This window comes from Podarcis tiliguerta (genome assembly GCF_965153285.1).
Source record: "Podarcis tiliguerta genome assembly, chromosome: 5".
Lineage (NCBI taxonomy): Eukaryota > Metazoa > Chordata > Lepidosauria > Squamata > Lacertidae > Podarcis > Podarcis tiliguerta.
Genome location: NC_139538.1, coordinates 23,333,695 through 23,360,740, shown reverse-complemented (window position 1 = coordinate 23,360,740; position 27,046 = coordinate 23,333,695). Strand labels below are relative to the sequence as shown.

The 27,046-nt window shown below is 43.7% G+C and overlaps 1 protein-coding gene across 3 annotated transcripts; it reads right to left on the bottom strand.

Moving 5' to 3' along the window:
• Window positions 1-1,094: 1,094 nt before the first annotated feature.
• On the bottom strand, window positions 1,095-21,447 carry IGSF10 (immunoglobulin superfamily member 10). 3 transcript variants are annotated; one of them, XM_083442497.1, is made up of 7 exons: window positions 20,888-21,447; window positions 18,246-18,484; window positions 16,452-16,624; window positions 15,799-16,189; window positions 8,707-13,089; window positions 6,498-7,398; window positions 1,095-4,293 (listed from the first exon to the last, which is right to left on the bottom strand). In XM_083442497.1, the coding sequence occupies exons 3-7, from the start codon at window positions 16,521-16,523 to the stop codon at window positions 2,385-2,387; spliced, it is 7,656 nt and encodes a 2,551-aa protein (XP_083298623.1). In that variant the 5' UTR covers window positions 16,524-16,624; window positions 18,246-18,484; window positions 20,888-21,447; the 3' UTR covers window positions 1,095-2,384. The 3 variants fall into 3 exon arrangements, with proteins under 3 accessions (XP_083298623.1, XP_083298621.1, XP_083298622.1); XM_083442495.1 differs by having other exon boundaries at window positions 16,452-16,581; XM_083442496.1 differs by lacking the exon at window positions 20,888-21,447 and adding an exon at window positions 20,658-20,870 and having other exon boundaries at window positions 16,452-16,581.
• Between the last annotated feature and the right edge of the window lie 5,599 nt (window positions 21,448-27,046).

Here is a 27,046-nt window from a genome sequence, read left to right as displayed (position 1 = left end):
AGAGCAATATAACAATTATGGATGATGCTCTCCAAATGTTTTTGGACTATAGCTTCCTGGCCTTTGGCCATGCTGGCTGATGGGGATTGGAGCCCAACAACATCTAGAGAGTCACAGGTTCTCAACCTTGGTTGACGCAGCTCTTACAGATTGGGAACTTGACTGCAGAGGCCAAGGACAGGTTGTGATTGCTCTAGACCAGTAGCCGCCCAGCTGTTGTTGGACGACATCTCTAGCCAACCGTGACCACTGGCCATAGTGACGGGATGATAAGAGCTCAACAACAGCTGGAGGGCCATAGGTTCCCTACCAGTGCTCTATACCCTTAAAAAATCACACCAGAACATTCTGTTTTCACATGATTGGGTAATATTATTACATTGTGCTGCTCACAATTGTGGAACTCTTTTTCTCTTGGATATTGTGAAAGTTTTGCATCCAAACAGATCCTTCACTGCAGAACAAAGGAAAATACTGTCGAGGTGTTCCTGTTATCTGCTCAGGTTCTGGATGTCCTCGACCCAGCAAGGACCAAATTTGGGAATACAGCATACAGTGGTACCTCGGGTTAAGTACTTAATTCATTCTGGAGGTCCATTCTTAACCTGAAACTGTTCTTAACCTGAAGCACCACTTTAGCTAATGGGGCCTCCTACTGCTGCCGCCTCTGCACGATTTCTGTTCTCACCCTGAAGCAAAGTTCTTAACCTGAAGCACTATTTGTGGGTTAGCAGAGTCTGTAACCTGAAGCGTATGTAACCAGAGGTACCACTGTATTTCCATCAGGAGAAAGGCTGTTCCTGCTATAGTTTTGCCCATAGTCAACTGGCATGATAGTGGTTGTAATATTTGCAGTGTGAGGGAGTTGCCATAATCTCTTGGCCTTGGCAGAGAGTCAAGATCAGATAAGTGAAACATGCATTCGGATCCAGGAGTGGAGCAAGTAAAGCTATATCTAGGTCTGGGCTGCTACATTTTGATCCTCGTGTGTGTTTTTAAGCAGCCAGTAAGAATAAACCACAAGTTCCTATATAGACGTACCAGGAAAAGGTATGCCATTTTCAGATTTCCAGTTAAATGCACATTTCTTAAAAGAGGTTTGAAGTATGAATTTTATTAAGGTCCCAATAAAGTAGCTAGCATCTTAAGCATGTAGAAAAAGGTTGCTAACTCTTGCTTTCCCTCTTGGAGGGATAGTGTCACACAACAGCTTAGGCTGGTGGATCAAGATTTGTGCCATGTAAGCTGCATATTCACCTGTTCTGCAACAAGCTAGATGCAGAGAATCATGTATGGTCAGCAGTCTATAATGCAGTGGGAGTTCTGTGCCTGAAGGGTCTTGGCACAGACTGCGGTCTGAGATCCAGAGTTCTCCTACTCTGACAGAGCACAGCCTTATATCACTAGAGTCAAAGTTCTGTCCTATGTGGCACATATAAACAGATGTCTTTTGCGGCTGCCCTAAGAATATAATTGACAGGCAATATAAAAATATTTACAATAAATAAATAAGGTACCCGGCGCAATTTCTTGGAGACAGCTGTATTCTGCTGGAGTAGACCAAAGGTTCTTTCTTTGCATCAATTTTTCAGCCAAAGTGCCTCCAGGTGCCCAGAACAAGCAAGAAGAAAAGTACACTGTCCTACTGCTTCCTCCTCAGTCTCTGCTCATGCATTGCATACTTATTAAACTTAAAGGCACTTTATTCTTTTTTATGTAAAATGTTTAGCAGCTGAGTGGCAATTATACATCTGCACTTCTTTATATGCAGATCTGATTGCTTTTTTATTTTACAAAAATAATCCATATTGTCTTTAAAATAAAACACACACAACCCTATCAAACTATTTTCTACTGGTTCTTCCATTGCCCCACAAAAAAGGACTCCCGCGTGAAAGAACTAAATTTCAGTATTACAAAACTGGCAGCACCTTTTTGTTTAAAAACAACAATGGTAAGATAGATACAAAATATTCATATTTGTCCACAAGGTAACGAACAGCCATCCCATTTCTTCTTTTTTCTTTACGTATATTTCATACTTCTTGTACTACTACCAAATGGGAAGTAAGAAACAACTTTTTAACAAACCCATCCTTGCACTAAATATTTCAAGTTATATTGCGATGCATTTGACTGTCTTTAGTCAAGATGTAAGTGCCTTAAGTTCTCAATGTCGCTTTAAAAATACCTCTAATATATTCATATCGGAACATGATACAATTTTTCTCCAAATCTTTCTGTCTGTTACTGTGTCTACTGTAAACTGAGAGTCGCAATTTTAACGCATCTGACATGACTGCTTTTGATTAAACATCTTCGAAAGCCAAACTTTGGCTCCTGATTAGCCTTTGTTATCAATTGTTCAGGCTGCATTTCTCGTCTCAGATAACTTGAACGTATGTTACAGTGGAATCGCTGCCAAGCTGGTTCTTAGCCATGCACTTATAGATGCCAGCATCTGACAGCTTTGGATTCTGAATTACTAATGTTCCTTGTGGGTGGAGAAGTTCGCTTCCAGATGGCCGGCCTTTGCTGCCTGTGGAAAGTAACGAGTGGTCAGGCAGCTCCCATGTAATTTCTGGATTGGGTATTCCCAGTGCCATGCAGTGAAGCTGAACTGGTACCCCAGCCACTGTGCGGATATTCCTTGGCGGTCTGTTTGTAATCCGTGGCGGGTGTGCCACAATAATTACAAAAACAACTACCGTTGAATCACCAGCGTAGTTCTGAGCTTTGCATGCATAACTTCCTCTATCATGGATGGTGGTTTCTCTGATAACGAGGGTGCCATTTTCCAGTAACATATATCTCCCATTAATCTGAGGCCGGTCTAGGACGTCACCATTGGGAGTTGTCCATATTATGCTTGGCTTGGGGCTTCCGCCAGCAAGACAGTGAAGGGATAACGGTTCCCCGCTTATGCTTTTTATTGTTCCTCTTGGGTGGATAAAGATGGTGGGTTTCTGGCCAACTTCCAATATGACCAACTTTTCAATGTAGCCAACTTTATTTTTAGCAGCACACCGGTACTTGCCTGCATCTGCTTTGGAAGGACTGTAGATGACAAGGGTGCCATTGTCCCCCAAGAAGTAATGGAGTGTTCTAAAACCACTGGAAACCCTTGTTCCATTGGGTAACATCCAGATTATCTCGGGAGGCGGGTTTCCATCTACAGAGCAGTTCAAAAAGGCAGTTTTCCCAGCCTTTGCTATTACTTTCTCGTTAAATGGATTTCTGAACATTGGTCTCCTAAGCATTTCTAACACCTCCAGCTGGACCACCAATATGCTTTCTCCGCCATCGTTACGTGCCACACAGACAAACTCTGCCGTATCTGAAGACCTTACGTTACGAATTTCAAGAGTCCCATTTTTGTGTACTGTTATTCTACTCCCATAGTATGGGGCTGTTAAGAAAATATTGTCAGGCATAATCCACATGATTTGGGGTATGGGCGTTCCTTCAGCTCTGCAGTCTATTTGTTTCTTTGAGTGTTTTATGGCTGTTGTTTTAATGACAGTCTTGTTTGTATACAACCCATTGATGAGAGGCGGTTTAGAGATTACTTCAAGTTTATAAAGCCTTGTATCATCTCCACCAGAGTTGCGAGCAACACATATGTATTCTCCAGCATCTATGAGCCTCACCTTTGTGACGGACAAGGATCCATTAATGTGAAGAAAATACCTGTGATTGGAAGCTGAAATCATGTCATTGGAAGGCAACAACCAGAAAATGTTCGGCTTAGGTTGACCAGTGGTTTCACAGTTGAAAACTGCAGTGTCTCCTGCTATGACTTTTGCATAGGTCTTGGAATTCTGCTTGATCCGTGGCGCCGCTGCTAGCACTGTTATGTGCACTTTCATTTCGTCTTTCCCAAGTGTGTTTTGAGCATAACACGTGTAGTCGCCCTCTTCAGCTATTCCCACCTTGTTGAAATACAGTGTCCCGTTGTCAAACAGGGTGTACCTACGAGACCTGTGCCCACTGTCATCTGCTTGCATCACGTTGTTGATCATTGTGCCGTCTGGCAAACTCCAAGATATCTCTGGTTCAGGGGAACCGGAAGCTTTGCAGTCCACTTTGAAGTCCTTCCCGTAAGGCACCAGTTTCTTAAAATACTGCTTTTGATCGATTTTTGCAGGCTTCATTGTCACGCTGACTTTCATTAGGATCAAGTCGTCTCCCATTTTATTCCTAGCCACGCATATATAGTCACCAGCATCCTTTTCTGTGACTCTTTCAACAGCCAAGGATCCATTGGGATGCACATGGATTCGACTCCCCATTCTGAAAAGCAATGGGAGAAAGGAAAGGTATTTAGTCCGGTATATTTAAGAACAGGCATAGGCAAACTCGGCCCTCCAGATGTTTTGGGACTACAATTCCCATCATCCCTAGCTAACAGGACCAGCGGTCAGGGATGATGGGAATTGTCTCAAAACATCTGGAGGGCCGAGTTTGCCTATGCCTGCTTAAGAACATAAGAAGAGCCCTTCTGGGAGAAGCCAAAGGCCCCTCCAGTCCAGAATTCTGTTTTGACAGCGGTCAACCACATGCCTATGGGAAGCCCACAACCAGAACCTTATATGCCAAGAAATACGGAGACCGTAACTGTAAAACTGCTGATTCTCAATGACATTAAAGACAAGCTAAGATATGAGTGCATTGAGTAGAAGCATTTGGAAGTTCCTTTGAGTCCTCTTCAGGAGTCATGAGTGGAGAGTACGGCTGCATCAAGCAACTCCTCCCATGGCAACTGTGCATATTGTGTGAAGTTCTGCGCAAAGGTGAGGGGGGGCTACACACATAGATGTATGTGCAAAGGCTTATATCAGAATTGTGCAGGATTCCAGGTTGTGTGGAAGCCTTTGGAAACCCCTCTCACTCCATCTATAGGTACAGCTTGACTTGGTGGGAAATTTCCTTTGTCAAATGTAAGAGCGAACTGCAAGCCTACTTGTTCTTCATATGACATGCACTAGTTTTGGATCAGGAAAGTGCAAACATATCACTCCTCCGCTCATTCTGTTTGGAAGCCTTGCAGAGAGCTGGCAGATGTTAATTATGTGGACCAGACTCCAGGGATCTGCAATCTGTTTGGATTTAGACACTTTGTTTAGGTCAGTCTAGAGATCACAAGATTTGTTACTGCCAAGCTCTAATATGGAAACCACTGGCTTCACTTAAGAACAAAATTGATGGTTAGTGGCCAAAATGTTGGGCAGGACTGTATTACTATAAGTTAAAGCAAACTCGTCCAAAATAAAATAAAAATAAAATAAAATACTATTATATTGATGCTGTGGAGCTGCAACCACCTAACCTAGGAATGAGGTCTTAATGGAAATAATACATTTACAAACAAGAACTCATAGGAGCCTTGCTTGTCCCTGAAGTGGCTGTGGTGAAGACAGCCCGAACTGGACTGGAACAGTATGGTGAAATGTGCTTCAACCCTTATATCGTCAGTCTCATTCTTAAATACTGTAGCACTGTACTGCTCTGGCATCTAAAGGTGCAGTCCAAAGCTTCCACACCTGTTAGTGGAGTTTAAAGGAATGCCAAGACCACAACTGCATCTGCAGTCGTGCCCCTCACAGCATCTGGGTAGAAAGGTCAGAGCTGACTTAGCCAGCAGAGTTGGCTGGAGAAACACTTCCATCAAATTCAACCACTACCACTCCACAGCCTGGTGTAAGGAGAGTTTGGATTGTTCTGCAAGTCACTCAGCAAATGACAGCTCGACACCCCTCATACCAAAGTACCAGAGCAGCTCAGCAAAGGGTGTCAAGAAATTCACTTGTTTGATTCAGCCCTCTTTGACACAAAGGCAGAACAGTTCATTTGTCCCAGAAGCTTATCGTTCTCCTCCAGCACAACACTATCCAATGTGAAATCCAGTGGTTACAATATACCGTACTTTTCCGTGTATAGGACTAGGGTTTTTTTTTATTAAAAAATTATATTCAAAATTGTGGGTCGCCTTATACATGGATACAATCTCCCCCCATTTTCTCAATTTGGAACCACCCAAAATACATGGGGGGCGTGTTATACATGGAAAAATATGGTGGCTAATCAAGCAACTTGATTAGCCACCATATTTGACTCTTGAGAGTCCCATGGACTGCAAGAAGATCAAACGCATCCATTCTTAAGGAAATCAGCCCTGAGTGCTCACTGGAAGGACAGATCCTGAAGCTGAGGCTCCAATACTTTGGCCACCTCATGAGAAGAGAAGACTCCCTGGAAAAGATCCTGATGTTGGGAAAGATGGAGGACACAAGGAGAAGGGGATGACAGAGGACAAGATGGTTGGACAGTGTTCTCGAAGCTACCAGCATGAGTTTGACCAAAATGCAGGAGGTAGTGGAAGACAGGAGTGCCTGGTGTGCTCTGGTCCATGGGGGTCACGAAGAGTCGGACACGACTGAACGACTAACAACAACAATCAAGCAAATAAGTAATGCTGCGATTTTCACGAGACCTACCTGTGCCACTGATCAACAACAGCTTTTGAAGGTAATCTCCATATTATCTTGGGTCTTGGCTCCCCTGTAGCTGAGCAGTTCAGAAGCAACCTGTCCCCAAAATTCAGCTGAGTCAGTCTTTGAGATGAAACGGTGATTTTGGGGACTGTATCGCTATGTTCTACCTGGATGATGACCACTCTCCTCTCTGAGCCAGTGGAGCTGGTGGCTATGCATTCATAATTCCCACTGTCAGAAGGGCTGATATTCCTGATGTAAAGGGTTCCATTAGGGAAAAGGAAAAATTTGCCATTTATATACTGCAAAGGCTTCACCTCTGTTCCATCGAAGAGAACCCAGTGAACGTAGGGCTGTGGGTTTCCTTTGGCAGTGCAGGGCAGCTTCAAGCTTCCCCCAATATTCTCCAACATACGTTGCTTCTTCTCTTCCAGTATAATGGGTGGCGCAGCAATAACTTGCAGCCTCACCGTCATTGTATCTGAACCAGCTGCATTGCTTGCTGTGCATGTGTAAATCCCTCTGTCGTAAACACTGACTTTCTTTATCACCAGCGTGCCATCTGCTTGCACAGAAACAGCCTCATTTCCCATAGAAGATTCTGAGATGTAAGTTTTGTTTGCAAGGATCCATGATACGGTAGGAATGGGACGGCCTTCGGCAGTGCATTTCAGGGCTACTGGCTTGTCAGAGTGAACAGTAATAATTTTGGACCTTCCCTCCAGGATTCGAGGTGGATAAGTCACCACCGACAATGTGATAAGAAGCCTGTCGGAGCCATGCTGATTGGCAGCCACACAGAGGTACTGTCCGCGGTCCTGGATGTTGACGTTCTGGATGGAGAGAGTCCCGTTGGGAAGAACCTCAAATCTGTTATCACGCTTGTGTTTTGACGCATCAACCCCTAGTTGAAAGAGATGGAAATAAAATTAGCCTAATCTCTGTATTAAAATCTTACTTTTTTGATTTGCTTGGCAGGTCAAATGGTTTTTATTTTGGTTTGTTTTACTGCATTTCTATTGCTTTTGTGCTTCATCCGTTTTCTAAACTTTTCATCCTAAAAACCCCACTTTAATAAACTACCGTATTTACTCGAATCTAATGCTCACCTTTTTTGGCCAAATTGTGTTGCGAAAATTAAGGTGCACGTGAGATTCGATGGCACATTTACATTTGCCAGCAAATACTTTTTTTGGTTTCAAGGTTCTGAAAATTGAGGTGCACGTTAGATTCAATGGCGCATGAGACTCGAGTAAATACGGTAATGTCAAATTATCCTTTCGTATGTAGAGTTATATAGTAAGTAGAAGTAAAATGCAGGTAAGTCATCAGAGTTGCAGCCCTGCATGAGAATAAGAACATGGGGAGCTGCCTTATACAGAGTCAGACCATTGGCTCATCTAACTCAGTGACTGGCAGTAGCTCTGCAAGCAGCAGCCTCTCCCACATGTATCTGGAGATCACAGAGGTTGACCCTGGGACCTTCCACATGCAAAGCACATACCCTACTGCTAAGTAGGGCTGGGCGATATCTGGTTTTCAACATGGTGATATATCCCCAGCAAAATATCATGATATATCAGTCTGAAATAAGGATGGAGCTATGTAGAGGCACTGGCTGGCTTCACAGTTTCTCCTGTATCGTCAATTTTGCATAGCGCGCACACACACACAGAGATAACGATTTGTGAAATATTGCCAGGTCAAAAATTACAAAACCAATATCACAATACGGACTTCAAACTGGTTTTGGGTGATATATTGATATATCGCCCAGCCCTATTGCTGAGTGATGCCCCTTCCCCAATCCTGCTTTTCAAGTCCCATGGAAGAAGAAAGGATTTCTACAACTGTGTTCAAAGGCACGATTGTATTTATAAAACCACATTTCCTCTAAGGAGCTCAGGGTAATACATGTGTCTCTTTCCCCCCGCTCTCCATTTTGTCCTCACAATTGCCTGGTGGAGAAGGCGGCTATTGCAGAGAGCATGGCTGCCCCAGGGCCACACACTTTTGAACCAGAGTCCCCCCAGTCCTAGCCCAACACACGAATCTCTACAACACAATGGTTCTCATTGCACCCTCAAAACCCAACCCTAGGGCTATAAGCATTCTTAAGATATTAATACTGCCCACACTATATCCTAGCTTGTATCTTGTGTATATATAAAAAAGGAAAAAGAAATATTCCATGTAAACTTGAGAAACGTACCTGATGATACCTTGGTCCAGTGTATTATTGGCCGAGGGTTCCCACTGGCTTCGCAAGGGATGAAAGCATCTGAATTAGCCAAGACAGTAAACGCTGCCAGTTTCCCTCCAATTATCCTGGGTCTTGCCCCCCTGCGTTGGTGGAACAAATCTAAGGTTATCTGATTGGTGGTAGCGACTTCCTGGTCTATGGTCTTCTCAGCCCAATTCTTCACCTGATTGTTCTTATCCTTCGTCCACAAAGGAGTATATTGAGTGGAGCTCTGTGGGGACTTAAATCTGCCCAATGTGCTGACCGTGAAAGTTTTGCCACTTTCTGCAGCCTCCTGCCAAGACAGTTCCCCCTGCCTGGGAGATGCAGTGGTTGGTGTGATAGCCGGCATGAGCGTTGTTTGGGGTGCTAATGGGCTAGGAGACTGTGTGCTGGGGTATCTTGCATTAGTAGGAGTTTGGGTACTTATCTCAGTTTTAAGAGAAAAAGCTGCTTTTGTTGTTTGGCCTTTTTTGCTAGCTTCCCATCCTACAGTCTGTTCTGATTCCTTATCAGCACCCACTGTAGTAGCCAGAGTTAGTCTGCTGGACTCTGGTGCCCGTGTTACCAAGGATGTGCCTGGTATCGCTGAGATTGTGCTGGCTGTGTCCAAGAACGATACAGTGAGTGGGATCACAGTCACAGGTTTTTCAGAAGACGAGTTACCCACTGCTATCTCAGTAGTGACCATATTTTCGGTAGGGATATTCCTTATCTGAGTAGCTGGTGTGGATTTATTCTCTGCAACTGTGTCAGTTGTGCCAAGACTGGGTGTCCGTGGTGTAGTTCTAATGGCATCCATACTAGTGGATTTTGAAAACAGTTCATCTGTTAGGGGGCTGGCAGCTTCCCTTATGCTTTCAGCTGTTGTTAAAGAAGGAGAAGCCGTGGGTTTTTGGGACACCGTAGCAGAACCTTTGCTGAGAATGATGTTTCTGTATGAAGACACGGGATTTTTCAGAGGCCTTCTCCTCCTCTGACCCCTCCTTCTGCCTGGTCTTAACGCTCTGAATCTGGCAACGTTAGTTTTAACACGGACAGTAGTAGTTGGAAAGAGAATTGGTAGGATGCTGGTGGCGGCATCTGTTTCTTTTCCTAGAACAGTTGTAAGATTGGAGGCAAAGGCTGAAGATGGCAATTCTGTAGCATCAAGCGATAGCAGGGGGACTAGCTTTACTACCATCATGTTGTCACTGGTGGGTTGAATTAGGGGATCGTCAGTTCGGTTCTCAGTCTTTGAAACAGCACTTTTATATGTGGGTGATGTTGTGTATGCTGGCATTGGAACTGTAGTTTGGAGAGGCAAAACAGATACTCTAGGTGAGGGTTCTCTGCTTGTTTGCAACTTGGGTTCCTCCTCCAGTAGCTGCTTTTGTGCATCATTGCTTCCAAAGAAATTATGCAAAGGAATTCCCCCTGTTGAAACAACGGAAGAGGCCTTAGTTCCAAGAGCGGAAAGGGTAGATTTCATAACCAAAGGTGACATGGCAGATGTGGTTTCCATGCCAGTCCTGGGACTATGGATAGTTGCTGTTGGGAGTCTGATGCTAAATGATGGGTTTGCGTCAGTGATTCCTTGTAATGCTGCACCAGATTTTGCTTCTCTGTGCGATACAACTTGCGTGCTTTCAGGATAGAAGGGGATTGTTGTTGAAGTTGTATGCTCTTCAGCTGCAACCAGTTTGTTTCTTGAGAATGCCCAAAACTGATTTGCAGTTGTTGCTTCTGGGTGATGAGTTTTATATGAAGTGGAAACAGGGGCTTGAGAGACAGTCTGTTCAACAGATTTGTTGGGAGGAGATAAGGCAGGTGTGCTCACTTCTACAGGAGGAGGTAGAGTTGTACTTGCTTGAGCAAACCGTGATTTAACAAAAGCAAATCTACGACCTGCAATGTTGGAAATACGGCCAGGTCTAATTATTCGTCTTCTATTAGAGATTTTTCTTCGTCTGCTATACTGCCTGGGGGGGAGTGGTGGGTTGTGAGTTGTAGCACCCCCAACTACCTTAATCTGCTGGTGAGTGACAATGGTTGAGCTTGAAGGTAACCGAGGCACTATTTTTTGTGTACTGTAAGCATGCATATGACTAAATACATCATCATCAGGAACATTGGCTGTCACTAGAGATACCTGGTGATTGGGTTTCTTTGATACTTTCTCAGTTGCCTCTGTAAATAAATCAGGTTTTTCAGTATTTTTGTGGGTAGCTGCAGACAGGGTACTCTTGGTAATATTCATTGCTGGTGTAATTGTTGGTGTGGCTTTTAGATGCAAATTGTTTCTCCCAGATGATATCGAGCTCTGAAAAGTACTTAAAGCTTCTTTAGAAGTACTTAGTGGACTATAAGATGGTGTTGTTAATGGCTCCATGTTGGTAGATAGTGTTTGAGAGGCTTCGAGAGAAGTTTTTTCAAGTTTAAGTTCTGAAAGTAACTTCTGGTTCTTGGGTGTCTTGTAATTCATAACCACTGGGCTGGTTACTGGAGTTGTGGTTTCTGTAACCATGCTGGATGTTGCCAAAGAACGGAAATCATTTGACATGCTTCCAAATTCTGCTGTCACTACATTTCCAGAGGCTTCTCTCAGAGTGGATATCGCAGGTCTTTTAGTTGCTAGTAGAATAAATCCTTCCTCTGGAAATATATCATCTCCAGATGTCTCTTCCAGATTTTCAGAAGTCTTTGAGGACAACAGAACCTTTACTGTTGGTTTTGCTGTGGCGTTTTCTTGCTTTCTTGGAAAAGTGGCTTTTTTCTTCGTTTTTTCCAAAAATGCTGCCCAGCGCAATGGATCAATTCTCCTAGTGGAAGGATCAAATTGCCTCAGGCGCCCTCTAAACCGTTTGTTCGTCTTGTCCCTGTTGCGCCTGTAAATCTCTTTGCGATTGGCACTGGCTTTGTTCTGCGTGGGCTGATTTATATATGAATCTTTAGTGGGTTCCTCATTGGTTACTTGGGTTTGCCTGGCAGATGAAGGATTTCGAGGTTTGGTGGTAACTTTGTACTCTTCATTGCCAGATCCTTCTGCTGCTTCATCCTCTAGCTGAATATCGAGTTTTTGTGTCCTGTTCAAATTCCTTTCAACTACTACTTGGTAAACCAAAATATCAACGCCATACTTATTAGCAGCGACACACGTGAAGTAACCACCATCCCGGTCTGTTGATCTTTGTATTTTTAATGTGCCGTTGTGAAAAAGAAGCTTGTTTTTTGAAGAGTGGTGAAGAACCATGTGCTCAGGTAAGATCCAGGTAACAGGGGCATCTGGGGCACCTGTAGACGGGCATGGAAGGTGAAGTGTGTCACCTAAAAATATGGAAAATTGAGGGCCATTTAAATGGCTGTGTTCTATATAAGGATCTATCACAGTAATCCTAACAGTCAGGACATCAGCATCAACATAATTGGTTCCTATACAGTGATAAACGCCACTGTCAAAATTATCTGCTGCACGCAACATGAGTTTTCCAGATTTTTTTATCACGATTCTCCCATCTTCACTAATATATGGTGCTCTAATCTTGCTCCCATCTGCTAATACCCACTCAATTACAGGGGTAGGGTCTCCAAGCGCTTGGCAGTCCAGTTCCACAGACCCCCCTACTAAAACAGTATATTCAGTTATTGTGGTGTTTTCTTGTAAGATCATGGCCCAGTTTTGCCGTTCTGATTTTGGGAGATTCGCTGGGAGGGCAATTTGAGCATTTGTGAAATACTGGATGTGCAGAGTGTTGAGAGTGGTTGAAGTCCTGTCCAGCTGCAATGAAACTTCTTCCTGCATCAACCAGTAAGGCTCAGCTCTCAGTTCAGCTTCTACATCAGTGAATAGCTCGTCGTTTTTGGAATCTGTTTGCTTGTACTTATAACTGATGTAAGGCACTTCTGTCAATAACAGTTCCCTTTCCAGTTTTAGCGGAGAATCACTGTAAAGGGCCAGGATGCTCCACAACTGTTGAATATACTCGTGGTCAATGCTACACACAAGGAATGTTGACAAGGATACTTCAAGTACTGTGGTGTTGTCGATTTTGTTTAGTGTAACTGGAGACATCTTTGCAGGCTTTTGCACATTGCAGATCAGGTTTGCTCGATTTCCAGCTTGGTCTGTCATGTTGAATACCATGGATCCTATGGGAGCCATAAAATCTCTGGGAGAAACTGACGTAAAGCCACCATCATCGGGAGCAGTGATGTTTTTCAATTTCAAGGCTGGGTCTATAGTTGGCTTAACACAATTAAAATCTGAGGGTTGCATGCTGCTTAACTGCTTGCCTTTAAAAATTCCAGGATTGGCACACAATGGGCATTGCAGAACACCAGAAACACCTCTGTCTTTTTTGCACTTGACAACATCTGGAAAGGAGATAGAAACGGTAAAAATCATTTTTGCTTGACTGATTCACGCATAAAAGCAACAGGTCCTATTATGCTGGTAGATATTTCTGGTGTCCATGAAATACGACAGACCTCAGTCAGCAATCATTTGGATCTGTTTAGGAGCCAGCCAGTACAGTAATTGATGATTAGCCATGGTTACTACAGAATGGGAAGGAAAGGAACCAGAACAAGGACAAAGGCCTAGGACTCAGCCCTCAGAATGAGCACAGGGGCAAGAGGATGCTAGATGTAGACATTAGAAAAATTAAACAAGAACAGAGAAGACAGATTTGGGTAAGGCTAAAAGTTTAATGCCCATTGCCCAAAGTTTATGTTGGAATCTGAACTTCGGTCCTGTGTTATCTCTAGTTCCCATCTTGCTTCAATGCGCATGTTCTTGGCCCTAGATTTCCCCCCCACTTTCTAAAGGGCATGTGAATGCATAATTGCATTCAGAAAACTGTTCATTCCTTGCCCACCACCGGTCTAGCAACAAAATAGTTCCCAATGATAGAAAATATCTACTCTCCCACCCCACTGGTTAGGAATGCTTCCACCATGGGTTTCAAATTATTTCAAACAAGAGTTGAACATATCATTTTTAAGAGGTATTCCATTTTTCTACTTGGTATTGTAATTGGAAATATATTAGAACACGTTGTTGTTCTATCTGTTACTCATTTATACAAGTTTTTGCAATAAAAACATATGCTGTAGGATCAGAACAGTAACCTATCTGTGGCTATATCTTTAAACGGCGGCAAATACATATTTGGGGGAGGAATTTTGCCAGACACAGTTTTATTTGAGATTGTTCTATTTTATTCATTTAAAGTTTTTGGCAGCTCCATAATGTGAAGTTTGTAACACAAGCTTCTTGCCACATACCAGAGAAGGGGGAGGAAGTTGCATTTTTCTCTTATAACTATGGGATAATATAAACAAGAGAGGAACAAAGGCTAGATTCCTGTGGAAGTTCTATGCAAGAGCTGTCAAATCATTTTGGTGAAAATTCTCATTTCTGTATTATCTCTCCAGGGAATCATTTGTCAAACACATCTTTTGGTGGAGCAGTCCAGGGAGAAAATCCCTTCTGTTTACAATTAGTTATGAAAACAATGGATTCAAATATAGCAAACTCTACTGTTCCATTAATAAAGAAAATGTGACTGACTCTGCAAACTTGAAAGTTTGTAAAATGTAAAATGAAATACATTAAAATATTCTGTATTTGCGATCAAGAAGGCTGCAACATTTTCTTTAATAAAAAGGGCACCCCAATTAATCTGGCATCAGATTTTTTAGTGAATACAAGTACTGATGACAGTAAAACTGTACAAAAACTAGGTTGCAGGCACACTTGAGGGAAAGCTTCATCTAATGTGCCAGGCGTGATGCACTCAAGCACAATCTTAAAACAAAATCCATGTGCTTTTTCAGAACCATCAGCCTTGCGTCTGATCAACGTAAGATTTATTTAATCAGCTGTTAGCCCTAGTAGTTACATTTTATTTGAAGGAGGATGCGGTCTCTCAGATTTTCTTTTCTTTACGGTATGCGATGCTATGCTGAAAATCCTAACAATTGTTGCGGTGCTGTGATTCCTGGGCACTGAAAATTGAAGTGGTGGCGAAAATTAGAATAGCTTAAAGGAGACCACCGGCAGTTTGAGGTATTTTCTTACACATGTTCTGTGGGAAAATAGCTGGTTAAGTAGCACTGCCAACAGAACCAATGGCCCTTTTGAGGAAGACTAGGACACGGTGGCGCTGTGGGTTAAACCACGGAGCCTAGGACTTGCTGATCAGAAGGTCGGCAGTTCGAATCCCTGCGACGGGGTGAGCTCCCATTGCTCAGTCCCTGCTCCTGCCAACCTAGCAGTTCGAAAGCACATCAAAGTGCAAGTAGATTAATAGGTACCGCTCTGGTGGGAAGGTAAACGGCGTTTCCGTGTGCTGCTCTGGTTCGCCAGAAGCAGCTTAGTCATGCTGGCCACATGACCCGGAAGCTCGGCCAATAAAGCGAGATGAGCGCCACAACCCCAGAGTCGGTCACGACTGGACCTAATGGTCAGGGGTTCCTTTACCTTTACCTTTACCCTCTCAATATGAAGTAGAGAGTGTAGCTATTGGGGGGAAAGGAATTCTTATTGGTGATCCCCTTGTTGCAGGACAAGCTATCTGGGTGGGGTGGGGGCTCACCTGCCACCTACATTAATGCATTTTCAACAGCAAATATTTTTTTGTTGTTCTCCCAAGCCTTTTAACATAATTGTATCTGCTTTTAACACCATTTAAACATTGATAGCAATATTTCAGTCTCTGCTTTTATGGTGGTGGGTTGTTTTTAGCCCTTAATAATAGTGCTTAGACTGTTGGACTATGGCTAGCATGGTGTTTTATTCCTTGTCGGTGGTTCTGCATTTTTGTGATTTCTGATATCAATGGATAATACGTTCTTAAATTGCTTTAATGCTATTACATTATGGGGTAACTGGCACATAATACAATACACAGAGTAACCGCAAAGGCTTCAAATGGACTATTTAACAGCCACATGAACCTCCTACTATTTTTATTTTTTATTTTATGGAAACCATTTTGGAATCCTTGTCAGAGGAAGGTAAAAATGCTTCCAGAAATAAATGCAAGTTGAGTATATAAATAAAAAGAGAATATTTGATACCTGGCTGCCGTTCCGCCCACTCACCAAACCATTTCATTTCGCAGTCACAAGCCCAAGGGTTCCCGTGAAGGTAGAGGCTTTCTAACTCAGACATATATATGAAAATGTCTCGAGGCAGAGAAGAAAGCAAGTTGTCAGACAAGTAGATATGCTTTATGGAGGATGTTTTGAACATCTGGAGGTAGCAGAAGGTGACAAAAGTATCCGAGTGAAGCTGCTTGAGCAAATTTCCTTCCAAGTGGACTAGTTTCAGTGATGTGAGGCCATAGAAAGCTTTCGGGTTTACAAATTCAATTTGGTTATGATCCATGTGCAACCGTACCAAACTCATGAGACCATGAAACATGCCTGCTTCAATAACTTTGACTTTGTTATAGCTCATCTTCAAGACCTGTTGACAGAATAATAATAATATTTTAAAAATTGAGCAAAATAGAAACACCATCTGAAGAATAAAAGTCAACCATATTCAAATGTTACATTAAAGCAAGGGGGAAGTTGGTTCAGCAGTGAGAACAACTTTTAAAACTGAAGTTAGGCTGTAAACCTGCACCCATAGTATGTATGCTATTCGTTTTTAAAAGGGCCGAAGGTAAGAATTTGGCACAGCTCTATACAGAACCAATGATGGATAATTCCCAGTTCATTCTTACCTGCAACCGGCGCAAACCAGAGAATGTCCTGTCTTGAATTGTATGTATCTGATTACTGTGCAACATCAACATCTCCAACTTCTCCAGGCCAGAAAAATCTGTTTCAGTCAGTTTAACCAAACTGTTGTAACTGTAACAAACATTTCATTCCAGATCTGGGTTTAGTCAGTCAGCTATAGTTCAAAGGCAAAACAAACAAACAAAAACAGAGTCTCTCTTTTGCAAATAAGCAAATAAATTTTAGTTAAAACTTGCCATGTCATTTTCAGAATAGCTTTATCAGTACAGTGGCAGATGGAAATTTGTAGGTATGCGCACCCCTAGAATGAATGCCTATGACTTGTGATTATACAGGTTACTTTATTTACTTAAAATAGATATATTCCACTTCCCTGCTGGAGCTCCCAAAGCACAGCAAACCAACAACTTTCCAAACTATATAGTAGATACTCACAAATTCACAATGTAAACAATAAAATGCTGTCAAGCTTTCCATGAAGCATACCTCCTAAGTCATCAGCAAAGACCCTGGAATAGTTTAGGCAGGGTTTATACCTTAAAGCCTAACCTCTTAGTGCTCTTTAGTATTCACAATAAGGGTTCATGTCCAGCTCTAGTTATCTGTCACAGTGACTCCTTGCTAGCTTGCAAGTTTCAGTGGAAGTAGTAAGAAGGTCCACTGGGCAGAGCCAGGGCCTCCCCTCACCAAAGCACTGTCGAATGTAACCTGCACTGTGAACAGGGTATTGAACCTGCATTGACACAAGTCATTTACTGAATCCAAATCAGACACTGGTGCCTTCCCCTGCAATCTTACTCTATGCCTATCCCTAGTGCAGACAGGTAAGGAGAGTTTGCATGAGTATGGAGGTCCTGCGCTACAGGATACAGAAGCAAATGATCAGTGCAGACCAACCATTTTTGGTGTCTCCATCTGCACTGGTCACTAGAGGCACTTGCAACTAAGAACTTTTACTCAGATCAGCTTATTTCCTTCTCCCTCCCTATCTATTTTCCTTTGGTGCTGTCCATTTTTAGAGCATAAATCTGAGGGCAGAAACATTTTTAAAGAAGAAGTGACTTGTAAGCCACTTTGGGAGCTTTTTTGGCTGAAATGCAAGGAGAGAAAATCTTTAAATAAGTAACAGCTCCCCAGACCTTTCTTCAGTCATACCATACCTATGGTATTCGATAGGATAACCCTGAGGCTTTCATCGGAATACTATACCTGGAGCAGTCAGGGCAGCTAAGCATCATGGGACCTGCAATTCCCATGACACTGAGCTGCCAGGGATGTACTCTACCTATTTAAAACAAAAACAAAAACCTAGATACCATTGCTTCTGATAATATTGTGGCTGCATCATAAGAGAAGTGCATGAGCCTCAGGCCTATTGTTGCTTCTGTATGTAACGCTAAAGCATTGCTTAGTATCACATCCAAAACAGGTACAAGGCTGCCAGTATGAAAAAACAACAAAACGGGAAAGAGAGAAAACTCATGTGATGACAAACACACAGGCGGTCCACCCTGTCATCATAGGCAAGTTCAAACTTGGTTAATGTCTCAGTCGATCAAATGAATCAGAGCTTAATTCAAGTGAAAGTTGATACACGGATTGGCAAGGAATGAAGCAAGGTGGTCTTTGATCTCTTCCAAGTCAATGAAATGGGGCTTCACGGATAAGTGTGTGCCCCAGTTAAGTCTCCTATGGCATGTTAGTTGTAGCAGGTGGGGGCAACTGGTTCTCCTTACCGCACATTACAAATTCAAGCAATATTGTTGTAAACCTACCCTAAGTTGATGCGCTCCACATTTGGGGAGATTTGGGCTGGGATGGTAGTGAAATACCGGAATGTGCAATGTACTTCGGTGGGTACATAGCAGGCGCAGTGCTTAGGACACGCACTGCTGCGAGGAAAAGCGGCCCAGCAGAACCCAAGCAGAAATCCTAGAAAACAGGGGTTGGGTCTTCCTGTTCCTTCCATCCTGCATGGAGACCTTGACGCAACAGCAAGCGTGGACAAACAAAACTGTGGGGAACAGAACACAACACAAGTTATCGTGTCAAGATGAGACATCACAAATTTGTATCTTTGACCTCAGGACTTGTTTAGAATAAAGCCTGCCTTAGAAACAGTACAGGAAAGGTCCTTCGTATTATTATTTTTTTAAAAAACACACACATTCAACAACTCTGCAGGGGTTTCTTGTTTGTTTTTTAAGAAAATAACATTCCTTCACAGCTTCTTTCTTTTAGTGAATGTGGGGAGGGGAGAGAGTTCGTGTTGACAGGTATTAAAAACTGAAATCTGACACGCTACTGAGTCTATTGTTCCAAATAAATAAGCCCACTCTTTCATTATTTAGAGTGTTCATAAATCTGTTTGTGGTTTGCCTTTGCCAAAAAACACGTTGGGTCCTTCTTTGCCAAGTAATTTAGGACTCAGAAAAAGAAAGAAAAAAACCAAGAAGTTTAGAAGACGACTGTGGTGGTTAAGAAAGCTAATAAGCTATGGCAGGACTGACAGCAGTTAAACTTTATCCCACTTTCTCCACGGTTTTTAGATTTTACAAGCAGTGCCCCCTTCCTCCTGTTTTGTTAATGCTGCAGAATCAGAGCAGAGTTCAACTGTAGATTAAAGGGGCACTGAGTAGTCTTATATTTGAATAAACAGTGTTTACTGTTTGGCTAGGTTAATTTTAGATTAATTAATATTTTGGAAGTAAATGCTAGATTTCCAGTACAGAGCCTTGAGTCAATACTGAGCATTCTATAGCCCTTTTGAATGTACGAAGCACTCCACTCCTTAAGAGTAATATATATTGAGTAATTAATTTCACACGCTAGCATAATAATTGCAGAATCTAGAAGGTTAGAATGATGGACTCTATTGCTCTAGCATGCTGCAAATGGTTAGGGAGTGCAAATGGTTAGGGAGGCAGCTTCAAATCCCTACTCTGCTTTTCTAGCCCTCTAGGTGACAGGGGGCTGGTCACCCACTCTCAGCCTAGCCAACCTCATAGGGTTGTTGTGTATGGGGGCGGGAAGAAATAATAATAATAATGATGATGATGATGATGTATGGAAGTGAGAGCTGGACCATAAAGAAGGCTGATCGCTGAAGAATTGATGCTTTTGAATTATGGTGCTGGAGGAGACTCTTGAGAGTCCCAGGGACTGCTAGAAGATCAAACCTATCCATTCTGAAGGAAATCAGCCCTGAGTGTCCACTGGAAGGACAGATCCTGAAGCTGAGGCTCCAATACTTTGGCCACCTCATGAGAAGAGAAGACTCCCTGGAAAAGACCCTGACATTGGGTAAGATGGCACAAGGAAAAGGGGACAACAGAGGACGAGATGGTTGGACAGTGTTCTTGAAGCTACCAGCATGAGTTTGACCAAACTGCAGGAGGCAGTGGGAGACAGGAGTGCCTGGTGTGCTCTGGTCCATGGGGTCACAAAGAGTCGGACACGACTAAACGACTAAACAAAAACAACAACAGAAATGATTGCTGTTTTTGATTCCAGCCCCTCTCCTCCCCAAATCTCTAATAAGGCATAGTGAGTTCATGGCAGAGTCCAGATCTTACCCAGATCCTATCTCATTCCAGCTACAGTAGCTTCTGCAAGGTGATCAAGTTTCTCAACATTCACCTCACAGACAAGAGAAATTTGTCGCTGTCCTTTTGCAGACAGGGTTGCTGATCGTCATTACGCACGGACATTGTTGGGAGATCTGCTCTTAATTACTTGTTTTCTCCCTCTTCGTGCATGTGGTCTGCTGCATGAAAGGAGCCGGCGGCTGCATGCACAAAATAGCGATTGCGTAACATGACCAAAGGGATGCTTGGCCGGGGAACAAGAAAAAGTCCGGCCGGCAGCCTTTAAGTTGTCACCAAGGTTCGTCCTCCTTGGAGCAGACCCATTGTGTGCATAATAGACAGGGCTGACTTAGGTCCATTAATTTCAGTGCGTCTAGTCTAAGTAAAACCCTTTGAAAACAATGAATGACACCAATGGCATCCTTCCTTTTGCAGTTGCCACCCAACTTCTTTCAGTGATAAGCCGGGCTTCTGGAAAGAAATCCATAGCACCACACCATTTTTAAAAAATGCACCACAGCAATAAGAAGCAAATAAATTACAAATAAAGAGCATGCAAGTAAGTTCTCCAAAGCAGCCTCAGAAATAATCTCTACTCACTTGCAGGCTGCTGCAGCAGCAACCCAAAGTTCCCCACGCATTTAAACAAAAAAACACGTTTATTATGGCATACGCTCTCTCCAACTAAAGTTCCCTTTTATCAGATGCATTGAAGGGTTGTGCTCAGGTGGCCTTTTGCAGAGTCCTTTATGAGGGGGGAAAGGATGGAGCCCACCGCCACGAACTTGAGTTAAAACCAGCCGAAAGAGAGTAGAAGGGACCGTCCTTACCTGCGCTGTATCCCCCTTTCTTCCTTCCTCAATAGCCCTCCATCTTCTCCTGCCGCCCACCGAGATCCTGCTCATAAATGGAGAGGCAAAAAGTTCACGAGCTTCCTAAGGCTTGCGAGGGAGGGAGAAGCCGCCGCAGAGGTGAGAGGATGGAAGTTTGCGAGGAACACCAGAAACACGCCCCCCGGCCCTGTTGTGGCGCGAGGGAGGGAGAGAGGGCTTGGCCGCCTCGCCAAGCGAAAAACGGAAAAGCCTTGGCGCGCTCCGCTCGCCGGAGCCCCGCCAAGCGTCTGGGCTTCCCCGAATCGCCTCAAAGAGAAATGTGGAGGGGTGGGGTGTCCACTGGCCGGCTCTCTCTCTCTGGGCTTGCTCACACGCCCCCTTCCTCCCAGCGACGGGGGGTGGAAGGGAGCGCGGAGGCGTCGCCTGCAATGGGGGGCTCCTCGCGCGCTCCAAAGCCTTTACGCTTCGCACGTGGCGCCCAGCCGGGCTCTGGGTCTTTTCCCTGCCGCGGGCTCTGTTGCCCCTTGCGCCCGCTAGCCTGTTCCCGAGAGCGGCTTCCCGCTCGGGTCGTCTTCCGTTCGCGCCCCTGACCCACGCTCTCCTTCAAACTCTCCCGCTGTTTCCCGGGCGCTGCCTCAGCCAGCGCCGCTTTGACGCCCTCCTCGCGGGTCCGTTTATCTCCTCAGTCCAAGCCCTTCAGAGCTCCTCGCTTGAGAAAGGACTTCAAAAAGCGGCAGCGTGTGAGAGGGCGAAAAACAAGCAAGTGCGAGAGGCAAGACTTGTCTCTGTGAACACCTTGGTATGCAGAAAATCTAAAGAGTGGTGAGGGGACACCCCGGCCAACCTGTTATCAGAAGGGTATCCCCTATTATGGACCAATTATCTCAGCCTCCTCATCTCAACCCTTTAATTTTCCCTCCTCTCAACTGGTTCCCTCAGAGATGGGGGACCTTCATGGGACAAAGGGCATGAGTGTAGCCAAAGGGGTGGCTTGAAATATTATTGAAAAGCATTGGAAGTACTCAATTATCTGAGGTTCTGCTTCCCCCACCCCTAGCAGAACCCTCCCCCCTCCCCCTGCAATGTCCCAATTTATGGGACATTTTTATCTGTGATTTCCCAAGAGAAGCTCAACAACTTTGCCCCCCTCCTAACAAAAAATCCCTGCTGTGCCTGCCCTCATGCCCCCTTTTCAGGGCTTACAGCCACAGGGTATCTCAGCCAGAGATGTGCTGGATTCTAATCCTGTTTATCCCAGTGGATCTTGCTATAGCAGTGGTGTCCAAACTTTTTTCAAAGAGGGCCAGATTTGATGAAGTGAAGGGCCGTGAGGGCCGACCAAAGTTGTGACCCTTTTTTAGGATTGAATTTGTCGAGTTTTTAGGATTTCACCCCAGGAAAGAAAGTGCCACAGGGTCCGGATTAAACCAACTAGCTGGCCGGATTAGGTTCCCCGGAACGGACTTTGGACATGCCTGTGCTATAGGATTGCCCTGGGGGCAGACTTTGATAATCTTTTGTAATATGGCACCCTGTTTGAAGTCATAATTTGGTAGCCACAAAAAGGATCTTCTCAATTTTGTGCCCACTTGGCTCTGTGCCCTGTGTGGGGGAACCACTCACAGCACCACCCTAAATCCAGTGCTAATTGCTCCCTTATTAAGTTTTCCCATTTGAATCATTGGGCCTTACTTTTGAGTAAACATACTTGAGATCAGCATCACACTGTTAGTTTTCCCAGTTCAACATTCTCCCCTTTATATAATCCGACTATTCAGGTGCCAACAAATTTAAATGTCTTTGAAAAAGCAATCTCTTCCCACTCAGCAAATATTGAAACTTTCTGTTACGGCAAGCCAGGGCTGGCATTTAGCATTAGGCAGATTAAATCAGTTGCCATGGGCCACAGATTTTAGAGCCCAATGATTTTAGCAAACTTCCACCAATTTAATTGTGTCCTATTTTTGTTTGCTGCTGGGATGATGCTATTTTGCCTTTTCTGCTTCATGTGCCAAAATATATTTGGCTGGCTCTCTTACATCCTTGCTTTCCTGCCTGCACTATAGCACTAAAACTCTTTTCTTCACAAGAACATGTTATTATGAGGTCCCTATTTGCTTGCTTATTTACTTTTCTAAGTACTCTAGCCAATATTTGTTTTAACAATGGAAAGGACATTTTATCAATGAAGAATCAAGTTACTTTTTGGGTTCATATTTGTAATGGTCCATCCAATGCATTGTTTTAAAGGATTCTGGTACCCTCCGGTTGAACCTTATAGATGTTTACCCATTTATTTTCCCCTCTTAATCACCGGTATTTGTTAACATTTTGGATATTACTCTTATCACTTTATAGCCTTGCTTTTAAGAAATGCATGTACAAATTTCAATGCCAGCAAACCTTGAGTCTAAAACTGCTGTGACACCTAAAAAGAAGAAAGTTGCTCGTGTGCATTGTGTTAAAAAAAGTTTGTTTTGCTAGCAGTTCTAGGAACTTTTTACATCCATATGCACAGTACAGCATTTTAAAAGGGTGGTAGTATTTCATTTCTTTGGATGAAACTTTTAAGAACAAATGTAAACCCACAGTAATTCCTAGGGAGTAGAATGAATGGGGTAGAAAAAAGCCCTTCCTTTTTACACATCCACACCCCCTAAGTTTCTGTCAGACAGAATTGGAGTCAAATACTATTGAGGCTTGGCAGTTGACCCCAAAACATCAACCATCCATTTCAAGCTGGTGTGTTCCCAGTATGCTTTAGAAACTCCACTTGGCCCAATTTAGAAAGACTTCTGTAGAAATGGCTCCCGACAGGGCCGGCTTTAGGTTTGAATGAGGCCCTAAGCTACTGAAGGTAATGGGGCCCTTTATATGTCCAGCTGTCCTTTGTCAACAACAAATTGTCACTGTTTTTTTGTGCTTAATATATGCTATATGGTAATTTATGGGCCTAATAGGTTTCTATAGTGATTTTATTATTATTTTGGAAATGTACATCCAGTTTTTTCCTTTAATTTTTTTGGGGGGCCCTCAAGAGGGCCCTAAGCTATAGCTTGTTTAGCTTATACGTAAATCTGGCACTGTTTCCACAGATCCTCAGTAGCAACTGCAGCAGCAGTAACACCAAATTTAATCATGCTCCCAATTTCAACAGGCCCCACAGAAGAGAGAGAGAGAGAGAGAGAGAGAGAGAGAGAGAGAAGACAGAGTGACAAAGCCCACTGTCAACTTTTCATTGGCCTAGTAGAGAGCTTGCCAAACTTTTTGGGCCAATGGGCACATTTGGAATTTTGAGGAAGTATCGTGAGCACCAGTCACAAAATGGCTGCAGTGAGGACACGATGTAAAACAAAATGGCTGCCATTAGGAGGCGGCAGAGCACGAAACGGCTGCTGCATCTAATAGAGCAGAAAAAGAGATAGGCCTGCTATATCAAATTGCATTCTTCATACTTTTAATGAATGAGTCCTAGCAGCTGAGGATCACAGGCATGCTAGCAAAGGGTATTCTTCAGTGGGAAGGGGAGTACTGCAATTTTAATAGGAATCTTTTGTTGAGCTTTTCTATCAAGTTAAAGTTTTCTATCAAGTAGAGAGATTCCAAGGTGCAAATGTCACTACTGATGCCCTTAAAGTTTAAATTAATACAACTCCATTCTGGTTTTATCATTTGCATTTGGAGAAAGCACTGAATAGCTGGGGAACATCCAGCCACCCCAGCCCTCACTTTTTACATGAGCATCTTCTGTGAATAATTGGAGATCTGATGTTGAGAAGCCCATGGAAAAGACTGGCTGACCACAATTATTCATGCTTCAACAACCTCCAGGCTGGATTACTATGAGATGGTCTATGCCTCTGAAGAGCATCCAGTTTAGCTTCAACTGATCCAAATACCTCTGCCAGATTGTGGTCTGGGTCTGGCTGCCTGGAGTATGTGGCTACGGTGATAGCCCTGTTTGGTTTCATTGGCTACCTACACAATTCTGGGCTCAGTTTAAGGGATTATAGAATCATAGAATTGTAGAGTTGGCAAGGACCATGAGGGTCTTCTGGTCGAACTCCCTGCAATACAAGAATCATTTCTCCCAACGTGGGATTTGAACCCACCACCCTCAGATTACGAGTCTCATGTTCTACCAACTGAGCTGGTTCCAATAAGGATGCAAGAGCATCACTCTGGTTACCCCAAAAACAATGTAGGCTGATGATTCAGTGTGAATCACTCAAGACTCTCATTTTTCTGCTGCTGGGTGTGCAGCCCCAGTCCAATCCCTGATACTTAAATTGCCTTTACTTCTGCCAGCCATAGGATAAATAGTGCCCTAGATGAGGAGGCAGCCCCTGCCCCAGTGGCCAGCTTTGCAGGGCCACCCAGAGGGGCTATGTGCAGGTGTGATGTTGTGGGCCGTGCTGCTGCTGCCTCCAACATGGACGCATGCATGTACATACAAAGCTGGGTGCTACATGCAAGAATTATTGCATGCTTGAACTACAAATTGTTGCCTCCTCCTCCTCCTCCTCCTCCTCCTCACTCTGGGATCAAGCAGTAAAGCTGTCTTCTGCTTTTACCTAGCGCAAAATACATCCAAGTTCAAATGGAAACAGAAACATACTTTAAAGCTGAAGGAAGGAAGATCGTTTTTGTAATTAGCACTGTAGCACCTTGCAAAAGAAAAAAGGTCACAGGCGCTTGCTTTTAGCCAGCCTAGCTCAATGCAGACACTTCATTAAAAAAAACCCCACAGCCACTTAGCTCAGCTTGGCAACCCCTCAGCTCAGCTTGGCAACCCTTGAGCTGAGTTCAGACGCTTCCTTTTTGCCAGCCTAGCTGAATTCAGACAGTACATTGAAACAAAAAAATACCTGGAAGCATTGGGGAAAGGCAGAGTCGTGGTAATAGTGTAAGCTGCCACATGTAGGCTTGGCCAAATAGTGTCTGTAATTTTAACGCCATTAACAGTTTGTGGCTGAGGTCTCATAAGGGCCTTCTCCCATATATTCTCATATACAGTGGTACCTTGGGTTAATAACTTAATTCGTTCTGGAGGTCTGTTCTTAACCTGAAACTGTTCTTAACCTGAGCTACCACTTTAGCTAATGGGGCCTCACACTGCCGCCACGCCACTGCTGCATAATTTCTGTTCTCATCCTGAAGCAAAGTTCTTAACCCGAGGTACTATTTCTGGGTTAGCAGAGTCTGTAACCTGAAGCGTCTGTAACGTGAAGCATCTGTAACCCGAGGTACCACTGTATATAGGATACACACGCGCGCACACACACACAGAGCAAAAAAGGGAAAAACAGCTCAAGCTAGATGACATCTAAGCAATGTCATTACAGCCCCATGCAGCTCTTGAATTTATGAAGGTAACAGCTCACCTAACGTATTGGCAGTGCCGCCCAGAAAATAACACACCCAGAAACTCTATTGGTTGATCCTAATGAATAAGTTTCAAAGGAAGGTGGAGGAACTCAGAAAACCATGTGGGTGGTCTACCACTCAATCATTCTCCTAGGTCATTAGTGGAGTGGTACAGGATAGGCTGCAGAGCTCTCTGGCCTGGGGTTGAGTTACACTAGGTGTTAGTTCCTTTCTGGAGAAGGTCCATAGCTCAGTGGTGGGGCTGTAGCTCAGTAGTAGAGCTTTACATACAGATGCCCCCTGCTTCGATCTGTAGAATCTCCAGGTTGGGCTGGGAATGTCCCGGGTCTGAAACCTTGGTGAACTTTTAGCCAGTGTGTAGACAGTACTGAACAAGATGCTCCAGTGGTCCAACTCAGTATAAGGCAGATTCTGTTATTCCTGTGTTCCCTATCCTCGACTCTTAAGATACATTGTGTGTAGCGCAAAGCCAATGCTGACACTTGAGTATTAAATGACAGGAAAATGAAAAAATAATTCTTAGCAGAGCTGTTGCAAAAAAAAAATGTGCTTTTAAAACATAGCTGTAATGTAATGGGTCTGGCTGGTGTGTGTATGTGTGCTTTTAGAAAATGCATGTGCTGTTAAATAAGCCCATGCTGATTTTACGGCTCTGCCAGCAAATCCTGGCACATTTTTGATATTGAGGAATGGTGCTTTGGTTGGGATTCATTACTGAAGAGAAGCAAGGGAGTATGCTATGTGAAATTAAACTCTCTTTTGGCAAGG